The sequence below is a fragment of the Oncorhynchus clarkii genome, chromosome 19, assembly GCF_045791955.1.
Source record: "Oncorhynchus clarkii lewisi isolate Uvic-CL-2024 chromosome 19, UVic_Ocla_1.0, whole genome shotgun sequence".
In the NCBI taxonomy this organism is placed as follows: Eukaryota; Metazoa; Chordata; class Actinopteri; order Salmoniformes; family Salmonidae; genus Oncorhynchus; species Oncorhynchus clarkii.
This window is the reverse complement of record NC_092165.1, coordinates 1,101,479-1,117,652: the sequence shown is the minus strand read 5'-3', so window position 1 is coordinate 1,117,652 and position 16,174 is coordinate 1,101,479. Positions and strand designations below refer to the sequence as shown.

General features: G+C 42.6%; 1 protein-coding gene across 1 annotated transcript in view; it reads left to right on the top strand.

The window, feature by feature from the left end:
* Nucleotides 1–15,481, top strand: part of LOC139374568 (glutamate receptor 2-like) — a 68,616-nt gene extending 53,135 nt beyond the window's left edge. Inside the window, exon 16 of the mRNA XM_071115566.1 lies at nucleotides 15,311–15,481. Within this exon, the coding sequence (XP_070971667.1) occupies nucleotides 15,311–15,481 (171 nt within the window). The remainder of the gene's footprint in view (nucleotides 1–15,310) is intronic.
* The last annotated feature ends 693 nt before the right edge of the window (nucleotides 15,482–16,174 follow it).

Here is a 16,174-nt window from a genome sequence, read left to right as displayed (position 1 = left end):
GTCACCACACACCATACTGTCACCACACACCATACTGTCACACACCATACTGTCACCACACACCATATTGTCACACACCATACTGTCACTACAGACCATACTGTCACACACCATACTGTCACACCCCATACTGTCACCACACACCATACTGTCACCACACACCATACTGTCACACACCATACTGTCACCACACACCATACTGTCACCACACACCATACCGTCACCACACACCATACTGTCACACACCATACTGTCACTACAGACCATACTGTCACACACCATACTGTCACACACCATACTGTCACACACTATACTGTCACCACACACCATACTGTCACACCCCACACTGTCACCACACACCATACTGTCACCACACACCATACTGTCACCACACCATACTGTCACCACAGACCATACTGTCACCACACACCATACTGTCACCACACACCATACTGTCACACACCACACTGTCACCACACCATACTGTCACCACAGACCATACTGTCACCACACACCATACTGTCACCACACACCATACTGTCACACACCATACTGTCACACACCATACTGTCACCACACACCATAATGTCACACACACCATACTGTCACCACACACCATATTGTCACACACCATATTGTCACCACACACCATACTGTCACCACACACCATACTGTCACCACACACCATACTGTCACCACACCATACTGTCACCACAGACCATACTGTCACCACACACCATACTGTCACCACACACCATACTGTCACACACCATACTGTCACCACACACCATATTGTCACACACCATACTGTCACCACACACCATACTGTCACACACCATACTGTCACTACAGACCATACTGTCACACACCATACTGTCACACCCCATACTGTCACCACACACCATACTGTCACCACACACCATACTGTCACACACGATACTGTCACCACACACCATACTGTCACCACACACCATACTGTCACCACACACCATACTGTCACACACCATACTGTCACTACAGACCATACTGTCACACACCATACTGTCACACACCATACTGTCACCACACACCATACTGTCACCACACACCATACTGTCACACACCATACTGTCACCACACACCATACTGTCACACACCATAATGTCACACACCATACTGTCACACACCATACTGTCACCACACACCATACTGTCACCACACACCATACTGTCACCACACACCATAATGTCACACACACCATACTGTCACCACACACCATACTGTCTCACACCATACTGTCACCACACACCATACTGTCACACACCATACTGTCACTACAGACCATACTGTCACACACCATACTGTCACACACCATACTGTCACCACACACCATACTGTCACACACTATACTGTCACCACACACCATACTGTCACACCCAATACTGTCACCACACACCATACTGTCACCACACACCATACTGTCACACACCATACTGTCACCACACACCATACTGTCACCACACACCATACTGTCACACACCATACTGTCACTACAGACCATACTGTCACACACCATACTGTCACACACCATACTGTCACACACTATACTGTCACCACACACCATACTGTCACACCCCATACTGTCACCACACACCATACTGTCACCACACACCATACTGTCACACACGATACTGTCACCACACACCATACTGTCACCACACACCATACTGTCACCACACACCATACTGTCACACATCATACTGTCACTACAAACCATACTGTCACACACCATACTGTCACACACCATACTGTCACCACACACCATACTGTCACACACCATACTGTCACCACACACCATACTGTCACACACCATACTGTCACCACACACCATACTGTCACACACTATACTGTCACCACACACCATACTGTCACACCCCATACTGTCACCACACACCATACTGTCACCACACACAATACTGTCACACACCATACTGTCACCACACACCATACTGTCACCACACACCATACTGTCACCACACACCATACTGTCACACACCATACTGTCACTACAGACCATACTGTCACACACCATACTGTCACACACCATACTGTCACACACTATACTGTCACCACACACCATACTGTCACACCCCATACTGTCACCACACACCATACTGTCACCACACACCATACTGTCACACACGATACTGTCACCACACACCATACTGTCACCACACACCATACTGTCACCACACACCATACTGTCACACACCATACTGTCACTACAGACCATACTGTCACACACCATACTGTCACACACCATACTGTCACCACACACCATACTGTCACCACACACCATACTGTCACACACCATACTGTCACCACACACCGTACTGTCACACACCATAATGTCACACACCATACTGTCACACACCATACTGTCACCACACACCATACTGTCACCACACACCATACTGTCACCACACACCATAATGTCACACACACCATACTGTCACCACACACCATACTGTCTCACACCATACTGTCACCACACACCATACTGTCACACACCATACTGTCACTACAGACCATACTGTCACACACCATACTGTCACTACAGACCATACTGTCACACACCATACTGTCACACACCATACTGTCACCACACACCATACTGTCACCACACACCATACTGTCACACACCATACTGTCACCACACACCATACTGTCACACACCATAATGTCACACACCATACTGTCACACACCATACTGTCACCACACACCATACTGTCACCACACACCATACTGTCACCACACACCATAATGTCACACACACCATACTGTCACCACACACCATACTGTCTCACACCATACTGTCACCACACACCATACTGTCACACACCATACTGTCACTACAGACCATACTGTCACACACCATACTGTCACACACCATACTGTCACCACACACCATACTGTCACACACTATACTGTCACCACACACCATACTGTCACACCCAATACTGTCACCACACACCATACTGTCACCACACACCATACTGTCACACACCATACTGTCACCACACACCATACTGTCACCACACACCATACTGTCACACACCATACTGTCACTACAGACCATACTGTCACACACCATACTGTCACACACCATACTGTCACACACTATACTGTCACCACACACCATACTGTCACACCCCATACTGTCACCACACACCATACTGTCACCACACACCATACTGTCACACACGATACTGTCACCACACACCATACTGTCACCACACACCATACTGTCACCACACACCATACTGTCACACATCATACTGTCACTACAAACCATACTGTCACACACCATACTGTCACACACCATACTGTCACCACACACCATACTGTCACACACCATACTGTCACCACACACCATACTGTCACACACCATACTGTCACCACACACCATACTGTCACACACTATACTGTCACCACACACCATACTGTCACACCCCATACTGTCACCACACACCATACTGTCACCACACACAATACTGTCACACACCATACTGTCACCACACACCATACTGTCACCACACACCATACTGTCACCACACACCATACTGTCACACACCATACTGTCACTACAGACCATACTGTAGCACACCATACTGTCACACACCATACTTTCACACACTATACTGTCACCACACACCATACTGTCACACCCCATACTGTCACCACACACCATACTGTCACCACACACCATACTGTCACACACGATACTGTCACCACACACCATACTGTCACCACACACCATACTGTCACACATCATACTGTCACTACAGACCATACTGTCACACACCATACTGTCACACACCATACTGTCACCACACACCATACTGTCACACACCATGCTGTCACCACACACCATACTGTCACCACACACCATACTGTCACACACCATACTGTCACCACACACTATACTGTCAAACACCATAATGTCACACACCATACTGTCACACACCATACTGTCACCACACACCATAATGTCACCACACACCATACTGTCACCACACACCATACTGTCACCACACACCATACTGTCACACACTATACTGTCACCACACACCATACTGTCACACCCCATACTGTCACCACACACCATACTGTCACCACACACCATACTTTCACACACCCCATACTGTCACCACACACCATACTGTCACACACCATACTGTCACCACACACCATACTGTCACACACCATACTGTCACCTCACACCATACTGTCACCACACACCATACTGTCACCACACACTATACTGTCACCACACACCATACTGTCACCACACACCATACTGTTACCACACACCATACTGTCACCACACACCATACTGTCACACACCATACTGTCACCACACACCATACTGTCACCACACACCATACTGTCACACACCATACTTTCACACACCCCATACTGTCACCACACACCATACTGTCACACACCATACTGTCACCACACACCATACTATCACACACCATACTGTTACACACCATACTGTCACACACCATACTGTCACCACACACCGTACTGTCACCACACACCATACTGTCACACACCATACTGTCACACACCATACTGTCACCACACACCATACTGTCACCACACTCCATACTTTCACACACCATAATGTTACACACACCATACTGTCACCACACACCATACTGTCACCACACACCATACTGTCACACACCATACTGTCACCACACACCATACTGTCAACACACCCAATACTGTCAACACACACCATACTGTCACCACACACCATACTGTCACCACACACCATACTTTCATACACCAAACTGTCACACACCATATTGTCACACACCATACTGTCACCACGCACCATACTGTCAACACACCATACTTACTGTCATACACCCCATACTGTCAAACACACCATACTGTCACCACACACCATACTGTCACCACACACCATACTGTCAAACACACCATACTGTCACCACACACCATACTGTCACCACACACCATACTGTTACCACACACCATACTGTCACCACACACCATACTGTCACCACACACAATACTGTCACACACACCATACTGTCACACACACCATACTGTCATATGCCCCATACTGTCACCACACACCATACTGTCAAACACACCATACTGTCACCACGCACCATACTGTCAACACACCATACTTACTGTCATACACCCCATACTGTCAAACACACCATACTGTCACCACACACCATACTGTCACACACACCATACTGTCACACAGACCATACTGTCATATGCCCCATACTGTCATATGCCCCATACTGTCACCACACACCATACTGTCACACACCATACTGTCACTACAGACCATACTGTCACACACCATACTGTCACACACCCTACTGTCACCACACACCATACTGTCACACACTATACTGTCACCACACACCATACTGTCACACCCCATACTGTCACCACACACCATACTGTCACCACACACCATACTGTCACACACCATACTGTCACCACACACCATACTGTCACCACACACCATACTGTCACCACACACCATACTGTCACACACCATACTGTCACTACAGACCATACTGTCACACACCATACTGTCACACACCATACTGTCACACACTATACTGTCACCACACACCATACTGTCACACCCCATACTGTCACCACACACCATACTGTCACCACACACCATACTGTCACACACGATACTGTCACCACACACCATACTGTCACCACAAACCATACTGTCACACACCATACTGTCACTACAGACCATACTGTCACACACCATACTGTCACACACCATACTGTCACCACACACCATACTGTCACCACACACCATACTGTCACACACCATACTGTCACCACACACCATACTGTCACACACCATAATGTCACACACCATACTGTCACACACCATACTGTCACCACACACCATAATGTCACCACACACCATACTGTCACCACACACCATACTGTCACCACACACCATAATGTCACACACACCATACTGTCACCACACACCATACTGTCACACACCATACTGTCACTACAGACCATACTGTCACACACCATACTGTCACACACCATACTGTCACCACACACCATACTGTCACACACTATACTGTCACCACACACCATACTGTCACACCCCATACTGTCACCACACACCATACTGTCACCACACACCATACTGTCACACACCATACTGTCACCACACACCATACTGTCACACACCATAATGTCACACACCATACTGTCACACACCATACTGTCACCACACACCATACTGTCACCACACACCATACTGTCACCACACACCATACTGTCACCACACCATACTGTCACTACAGACCATACTGTCACACACCATACTGTCACACACCATACTGTCACCACACACCATACTGTCACACACTATACTGTCACCACACACCATACTGTCACACCCCATACTGTCACCACACACCATACTGTCACCACACACCATACTGTCACACACCATACTGTCACCACACACCATACTGTCACCACACACCATACTGTCACCACACACCATACTGTCACACACCATACTGTCACTACAGACCATACTGTCACACACCATACTGTCACACACCATACTGTCACACACTATACTGTCACCACACACCATACTGTCACACCCCATACTGTCACCACACACCATACTGTCACCACACACTATACTGTCACACACGATACTGTCACCACACACCATACTGTCACTACACACCATACTGTCACCACACACCATACTGTCACACATCATACTGTCACTACAGACCATACTGTCACACACCATACTGTCACACACCATACTGTCACCACACACCATACTGTCACCACACACCATACTGTCACACACCATACTGTCACACACCATAATGTCACACACCATACTGTCACACACCATACTGTCACCACACACCATAATGTCACCACACACCATACTGTCACCACACACCATACTGTCACCACACACCATAATGTCACACACACCATACTGTCACCACACACCATACTGTCACACACCATACTGTCACTACAGACCATACTGTCACACACCATACTGTCACACACTATACTGTCACCACACACCATACTGTCACACCCCATACTGTCACCACACACCATACTGTCACCACACACCATACTGTCACACACCATACTGTCACCACACACCATACTGTCACACACCATACTGTCACCTCACACCATACTGTCACCACACACCATACTGTCACCACACACTATACTGTCACCACACACCATACTGTCACCACACACCATACTGTTACCACACACCATACTGTCACCACACACCATACTGTCACACACCATACTGTCACCACACACCATACTGTCACCACACACCATACTGTCACACACCATACTTTCACACACCCCATACTGTCACCACACACCATACTGTCACACACCATACTGTCACCACACACCATACTGTCACCACACACCATACTATCACACACCATACTGTTACACACCATACTGTCACACACCATACTGTCACCACACACCGTACTGTCACCACACACCATACTGTCACACACCATACTGTCACACACCATACTGTCACCACACACCATACTGTCACGAACACTCCATACTTTCACACACCATAATGTTACACACACCATACTGTCACCACACACCATACTGTCACCACACACCATACTGTCACACACCAAACTGTCACACACCATACTGTCACCACACACCATACTGTCACCACACACCATACTGTCAACACACCCGATACTGTCAACACACACCATACTGTCACCACACACCATACTGTCACCACACACCATACTTTCATACACCAAACTGTCACACACCATATTGTCACACACCATACTGTCACCACGCACCATACTGTCAACACACCATACTTACTGTCATACACCCCATACTGTCAAACACACCATACTGTCACCACACACCATACTGTCACCACACACCATACTGTCAAACACACCATACTGTCACCACACACCATACTGCCACCACACACCATACTGTCACCACACACCATACTGTCACCACACACCATACTGTCACACACACCATACTGTCACACACACCATACTGTCATATGCCCCATACTGTCACCACACCCCATACTGTCAAACACACCATACTGTCACCACACACCATACTGTCACACACACCATACTGTCACACACACCATACTGTCATATGCCCCATACTGTCATATGCCCCATACTGTCACCACACACCATACTGTCACCACACACCATACTGTCACCACACACCATACTGTCAAACACACCATACTTTCACACACCCACCATACTGTCACACACCATACTGTCACCACACCCCATACTGTCACCACACACCATACTGTCACCACACACCATACTGTCACACACCATACTGTCACCACACACCATACTGTCACACACCATAATGTCACACACCATACTGTCACACACCATACTGTCACCACACACCATAATGTCACCACACACCATACTGTCACCACACACCATACTGTCACCACACACCATAATGTCACACACACCATACTGTCACCACACACCATACTGTCACACACTATACTGTCACCACACACCATACTGTCACACCCCATACTGTCACCACACACCATACTGTCACCACACACCATACTGTCACACACCATACTGTCACCACACACCATACTGTCACCACACACCATACTGTCACCACACACCATACTGTCACACACCATACTGTCACTACAGACCATACTGTCATACTGTCACACACCATACTGTCACACACTATACTGTCACCACACACCATACTGTCACACCCCATACTGTCACCACACACCATACTGTCACCACACACCATACTGTCACACACAATACTGTCACCACACACCATACTGTCACCACACACCATACTGTCACCACACACCATACTGTCACACATCATACTGTCACTACAGACCATACTGTCACACACCATACTGTCACACACCATACTGTCACCACACACCATACTGTCACACACCATACTGTCACCACACACCATGCTGTCACCACACACCATACTGTCACCACACACCATACTGTCACACACCATACTGTCACCACACACTATACTGTCACACACCATAATGTCACACACCATACTGTCACACACCATACTGTCACCACACACCATAATGTCACCACACACCATACTGTCACCACACACCATACTGTCACCACACACCATACTGTCACCACACACCATACTGTCACCACACACCATACTGTCACACACTATACTGTCACCACACACCATACTGTCACACCCCATACTGTCACCACACACCATACTGTCACCACACACCATACTTTCACACACCCCATACTGTCACCACACACCATACTGTCACACACCATACTGTCACCACACACCATACTGTCACACACCATACTGTCACCTCACACCATACTGTCACCACACACCATACTGTCACCACACACTATACTGTCACCACACACCATACTGTCACAACACACCATACTGTCACCACACACCATACTGTCACCACACACCATACTGTCACCACACACCATACTGTCACACACCATACTGTCACACACCCCATACTGTCACCACACACCATACTGTCACACACCATACTGTCACCACACACCATACTGTCACCACACACCATACTATCACACACCATACTGTTACACACCATACTGTCACACACCATACTGTCACCATACACCGTACTGTCACCACACACCATACTGTCACACACCATACTGTCACACACCATACTGTCACCACACACCATACTGTCACCACACTCCATACTTTCACACACCATAATGTTACACACACCATACTGTCACCACACACCATACTGTCACCACACACCATACTGTCACACACCATACTGTCACCACACACCATACTGTCACCACACACCATACTGTCAACACACCCGATACTGTCAACACACACCATACTGTCACCACACACCATACTGTCACCACACACCATACTTTCATACACCAAACTGTCACACACCATATTGTCACACACCATACTGTCACCACGCACCATACTGTCAACACACCATACTTACTGTCATACACCCCATACTGTCAAACACACCATACTGTCACCACACACCATACTGTCACCACACACCATACTGTCAAACACACCATACTGTCACCACACACCATACTGCCACCACACACCATACTGTCACCACACACCATACTGTCAAACACACCATACTGTCACCACGCACCATACTGTCAACACACCATACTTACTGTCATACACCCCATACTGTCACACACACCATACTGTCACACACACCATACTGTCATATGCCCCATACTGTCATATGCCCCATACTGTCACCACACACCATACTGTCACCACACACCATACTGTCACCACACACCATACTGTCAAACACACCATACTGTCACACACCATACTGTCACACACACCATACTGTCAAACACACCATACGGTCACCACACACCATACGGTCACCACACACCATACTGTCACCACACACCATACTGTCACCACACACCATACTGTCACCACACACCATACTGTCACCACACACTATACTGTCACCACACACCATACTGTCACCACACACCATACTGTCACACACACCATACTGTCACCACACACCATACTGTCAACACACACCATACTGTCACCACACACCATACTGTCACCACACACCATACTGTCACCACACACCATACTGTCACCACACACCATACTGTCACCACACACCATACTGTCACACACACCATACTGTCACCACACACCATACTGTCACCACACCCCATACTGTCATATGCCCCATACTGTCACCACACACCATACTGTCATACGCACCATACTGTCATATGCCCCATACTGTCAGATGCCCCATACTGTCATATGCCCCATACTGTCACCACACACCATACTGTCACCACACACCATACTGTCACACACCATACTGTCACCACACACATTACCTATATATTTACTGCATTTACTACATTTATTAAATGCTGCATTTATTCCATACTACATATACATTTACTATATTTACTAGATACTACATATACATTTACTATATTTACTAGATACTACATATACATTTACTATATTTACTAGATACTACATATACATTTACTACATTGACTACATACTACATTTACTGCATTTACTACATTTACTACATACTACATTTACTACATACTACATTTACTACATTTACTACATTGACTACATACTGCATTTACCACATTTACTGCATTTATGACATTGACTACATACTGCAATTACCACATACTACATTTATTACATACACATTTACTACATTTACTGCATTTACTACATTGACTACATACACATTTACTGCATTTACTACATTGACTACATACACATTTACTGCATTTACTACATTGACTACATACTGAATTTACTGCATTTACTACATTTACTGCTTTTACTACATTTACTACATACTACATTTATTACATTGACTACATACTGCAATTACTGCATTTACTACTTTTACTACATACTACATTTACTTCATTTACTACATTGACTACATACTGCATTTACTACATTTACTACATTGACTACATATTACATTTACTGCATTTACTACATTTACTACATACTACATTTACTGCATTTACTACATTGACTACATACTGCATTTATTACATTTACTACATTGACTACATATTACATTTACTGCATTTACTACTTTTACTACATACTGCATTTACTACGTTTACTACATTAACTACATACTACATTTACTGCATTTACTACATTGACTACATACTACATTTACTGCATTTACTACATTTACTGCATTTACTACATTTACTACATACTGCATTTACTACATTGACTACATACTGCATTTACTACATTGACTACATACTACATTTCTACATACAACATTTACTGCATTTTCTACATTTACTGTGTTTACTACATTGACTACATACTACATTTACTGCATTTACTATATACTGCAATTACCACATACTACATTTACTATATACTACATTTACTACATACTGCATTTCTAGATTTCAACATACTGCATTTCTGCATACTGCATTTACTACATACTGCATTTCTACATACTACATTTACTACATACTACATACTGCATTTACTACATACTACATTTACTACATACTGCATTTACTACATTTACTACATACTACATACTGTATTTACTACATACTACATTGACTACATACTACATTTACTACATACTGCATTTACTACATACTACATACTGCATTTACTACATACTGCATTTACTACATACTACATTTACTACATACTACATTTACTACATACTGCATTTACTACATACTACATACTGCATTTACTACATACTGCATTTACTACATACTACATTTACTACATACTGCATTTACTATATACTACATTTATTACATTGACTACATACTACATTTAATGCATTTACTACATTGACTAAAGACTACATTTACTACATACTACATTTACTGCATTTACTAAATGTACTACATACTGCATTTACTACATACTGCATTTACTACATACTACATTTACTACATACTACATACTGCATTTACTACATACTATATTTACTACATACTACATTTACTACATACTGCATTTACTACATACTACATACTGCATTTACTACATACTGCATTTCTAGATTTCAACATACTGCATTTACTACATACTACATTGACTACATACTACATTTACTACATACTGCATTTACTACATACTACATTTACTACATACTACATACTGCATTTACTACATACTATATTTACTACATACTACATTTACTACATACTGCATTTACTACATACTACATACTGCATTTACTACATACTGCATTTACTACATACTACATTTACTACATACTACACACTGCATTTACTACATACTGCATTTCTACATACTACATTTACTACATACTACATACTGCATTTACTACATACTACATTTACTACATACTGCATTTACTACATACTACATTTACTACATACTGCATTTACTACATACTACATACTGCATTTACTACATACTACATTTACTACATACTACATTTACGACATACTGCATTTACTACATACTACATACTGTATTTACTACATACTGCATTTACTACATACTACATTTACTACATACTGCATTTACTATATACTACATTTATTACATTGACTACATTGACTAAAGACTACATTTACTACATTGACTAAAGACTACATTTACTACATTTACTACATTGACTAAAGACTACATTTACTACATACTACATTTACTGCATTTACTACATTGACTAAAGACTACATTTACTACATACTACATTTACTGCATTTACTAAATGTACTACATACTGCATTTACTACATTGACTACATACTACATTTACTACATTGACTACATACTGCAATTACCACATACTACATTTACTACATACTGCATTTCTAGATTTCAACATACTGCATTTACTACATACTACATACTACATTTACTACATACTGCATTTACTACATACTACATTTACTACATACTACATACTACATTTACTACATACTGCATTTCTAGATTTCAACATACTGCATTTACTACATACTGCATTTCTAGATTTCAACATACTGCATTTACTACATACTACATTGACTACATACTACATTTACTACATACTGCATTTACTACATACTGCATTTACTACATACTACATTTACTACATACTACATACTGCATTTACTACATACTACATTTACTACATACTACATTTACTACATACTGCATTTACTACATACTACATACTGCATTTACTACATACTGCATTTACTACATACTACATTTACTACATACTGCATGTACTATATACTACATTTATTACATTGACTACATACTACATTTACTGCATTTACTACATTGACTAAAGACTACATTTACTACATACTACATTTACTGCATTTACTAAATTTACTACATACTGCATTTACTACATTGACTACATACTACATTTACTACATTGACTACATACTGCAATTACCACATACTACATTTACTACATACTGCATTTCTAGATGTCAACATACTGCATTTACTACATACTACATACTACATTTACTACATACTGCATTTACTACATACTACATTTACTACATACTACATACTACATTTACTACATACTGCTTTTACTACATACTACATTTACTACATACTGCATTTCTAGATTTCAACATACTGCATTTACTACATACTGCATTTCTAGATTTCAACATACTGCATTTACTACATACTACATTGACTACATACTACATTTACTACATACTGCATTTACTAACTACTGCATTTACTACATACTACATTTACTACATACTACATTTACTACAAACTACATTTACTACATACTACATTTACTACATACTACATTTACTACATACTACATTTATTACATACTGCATTTACTACTTACTGCACTGCTACATACTACATTTACTACATACTGCATTTACTACATACTACATTTACTACATACTACATTTACTACATACTGCATTTCTAGATTTCAACATACTGCATTTCTACATTTACTACATACTGCATTTACTACATACTGCATTTACTACATACTACATTTACTACATACTACATTTACTACATACTGCATTTACTACATACTGCATTTACTACATACTGCATTTACTACATACTGCATTTACTACATACTACATTTACTACATACTACATTGACTACATTTACTACATACTACATTTATTACATACTGCATTTACTACATACTGCATTTACTACATACTACATTTACTACATACTACATTTACTACATACTACATTGACTACATTTATTACATACTGCATTTTCTACATACTGCATTTACTACCTACTGCATTTACTACATACTGCATTTACTACATACTACATTTACTACATACTACATTGACTACATACTACATTTATTACATACTGCATTTACTACATACTGCATTTACTACATACTACATTTACTACATACTGCATTTCTAGATTTCAACATACTGCATTTCTACATTTTACATATCTATACATTTATATTTCTACAGCAAGTGGAGCTGACCCTGACCATTGCATTTTTTATTTTGTGTGTGTGTGCGTGTGCGCGTGCGTGTGCGTGTGTGTGTGTGTGTGTGTAGATGACATTTACAGATGCCATGCGGAGTAAGGCCAGGCTGTCCATCACGGGGTCCTCTGGAGAGAACGGGCGTGTTCTGACCCCTGACTTCTCTCACCCTCCTGACTTTCCCCGCGTCCCCTACCTCCGACCAGGACTACCCATGAGCCTCAGCATGACTGACCTCTCCTGACCACTCCCTCACAGTGCCTTACAGCCAATCAGATCACAGAGAGCCGCCGGCCAACTCCACATCAACCCATCACGTTTTTCAGAGGACTGGACTTCCTTCCCGCCCTCTTCTCTGAATGGGCAGACAGCTCTGGGCTGGTGATGTCATCACTCTTCCCCTCTATACTCTCCCGGGAAGTGAAAACAACCAACCACGGCACACCTATCCATTTCCATAGTGACCAGCTCTGATTCAAGCACACGAGACTTCAGCTGCATCAGACGCAATTTTATAAAGCAAGTTGATCAACTTCACAGGGGAAATAATTATATTTTTTAAGTATTTTCAAAAGCTTCCATTTAGTAGAGTGAGTCAATATGATCGCCTGTATACTCCGACTTCACTACCGCTCTGTACATAGGACTAGTTATAACAATAATAATAACAATAATGTTATATTAATTATATGAATAATAACTATAATAATGATGATAATAATGCTTGCTCTGAACCCTAACCCCTGTTTTCACTAGAGACCTAGTTTGACCTCTGAACCCTAACCCCTGTTTTCACTAGAGACCTAGTTTGACCTCTGAACCCTAACCCCTGTTTTCACTAGAGCCCTAGTTTGACCTCTGAACCCTAACCCCTGTTTTCACTAGAGACCTAGTTTGACCTCTGAACCCTAACCCTTGTTTTCACTAGAGACCTAGT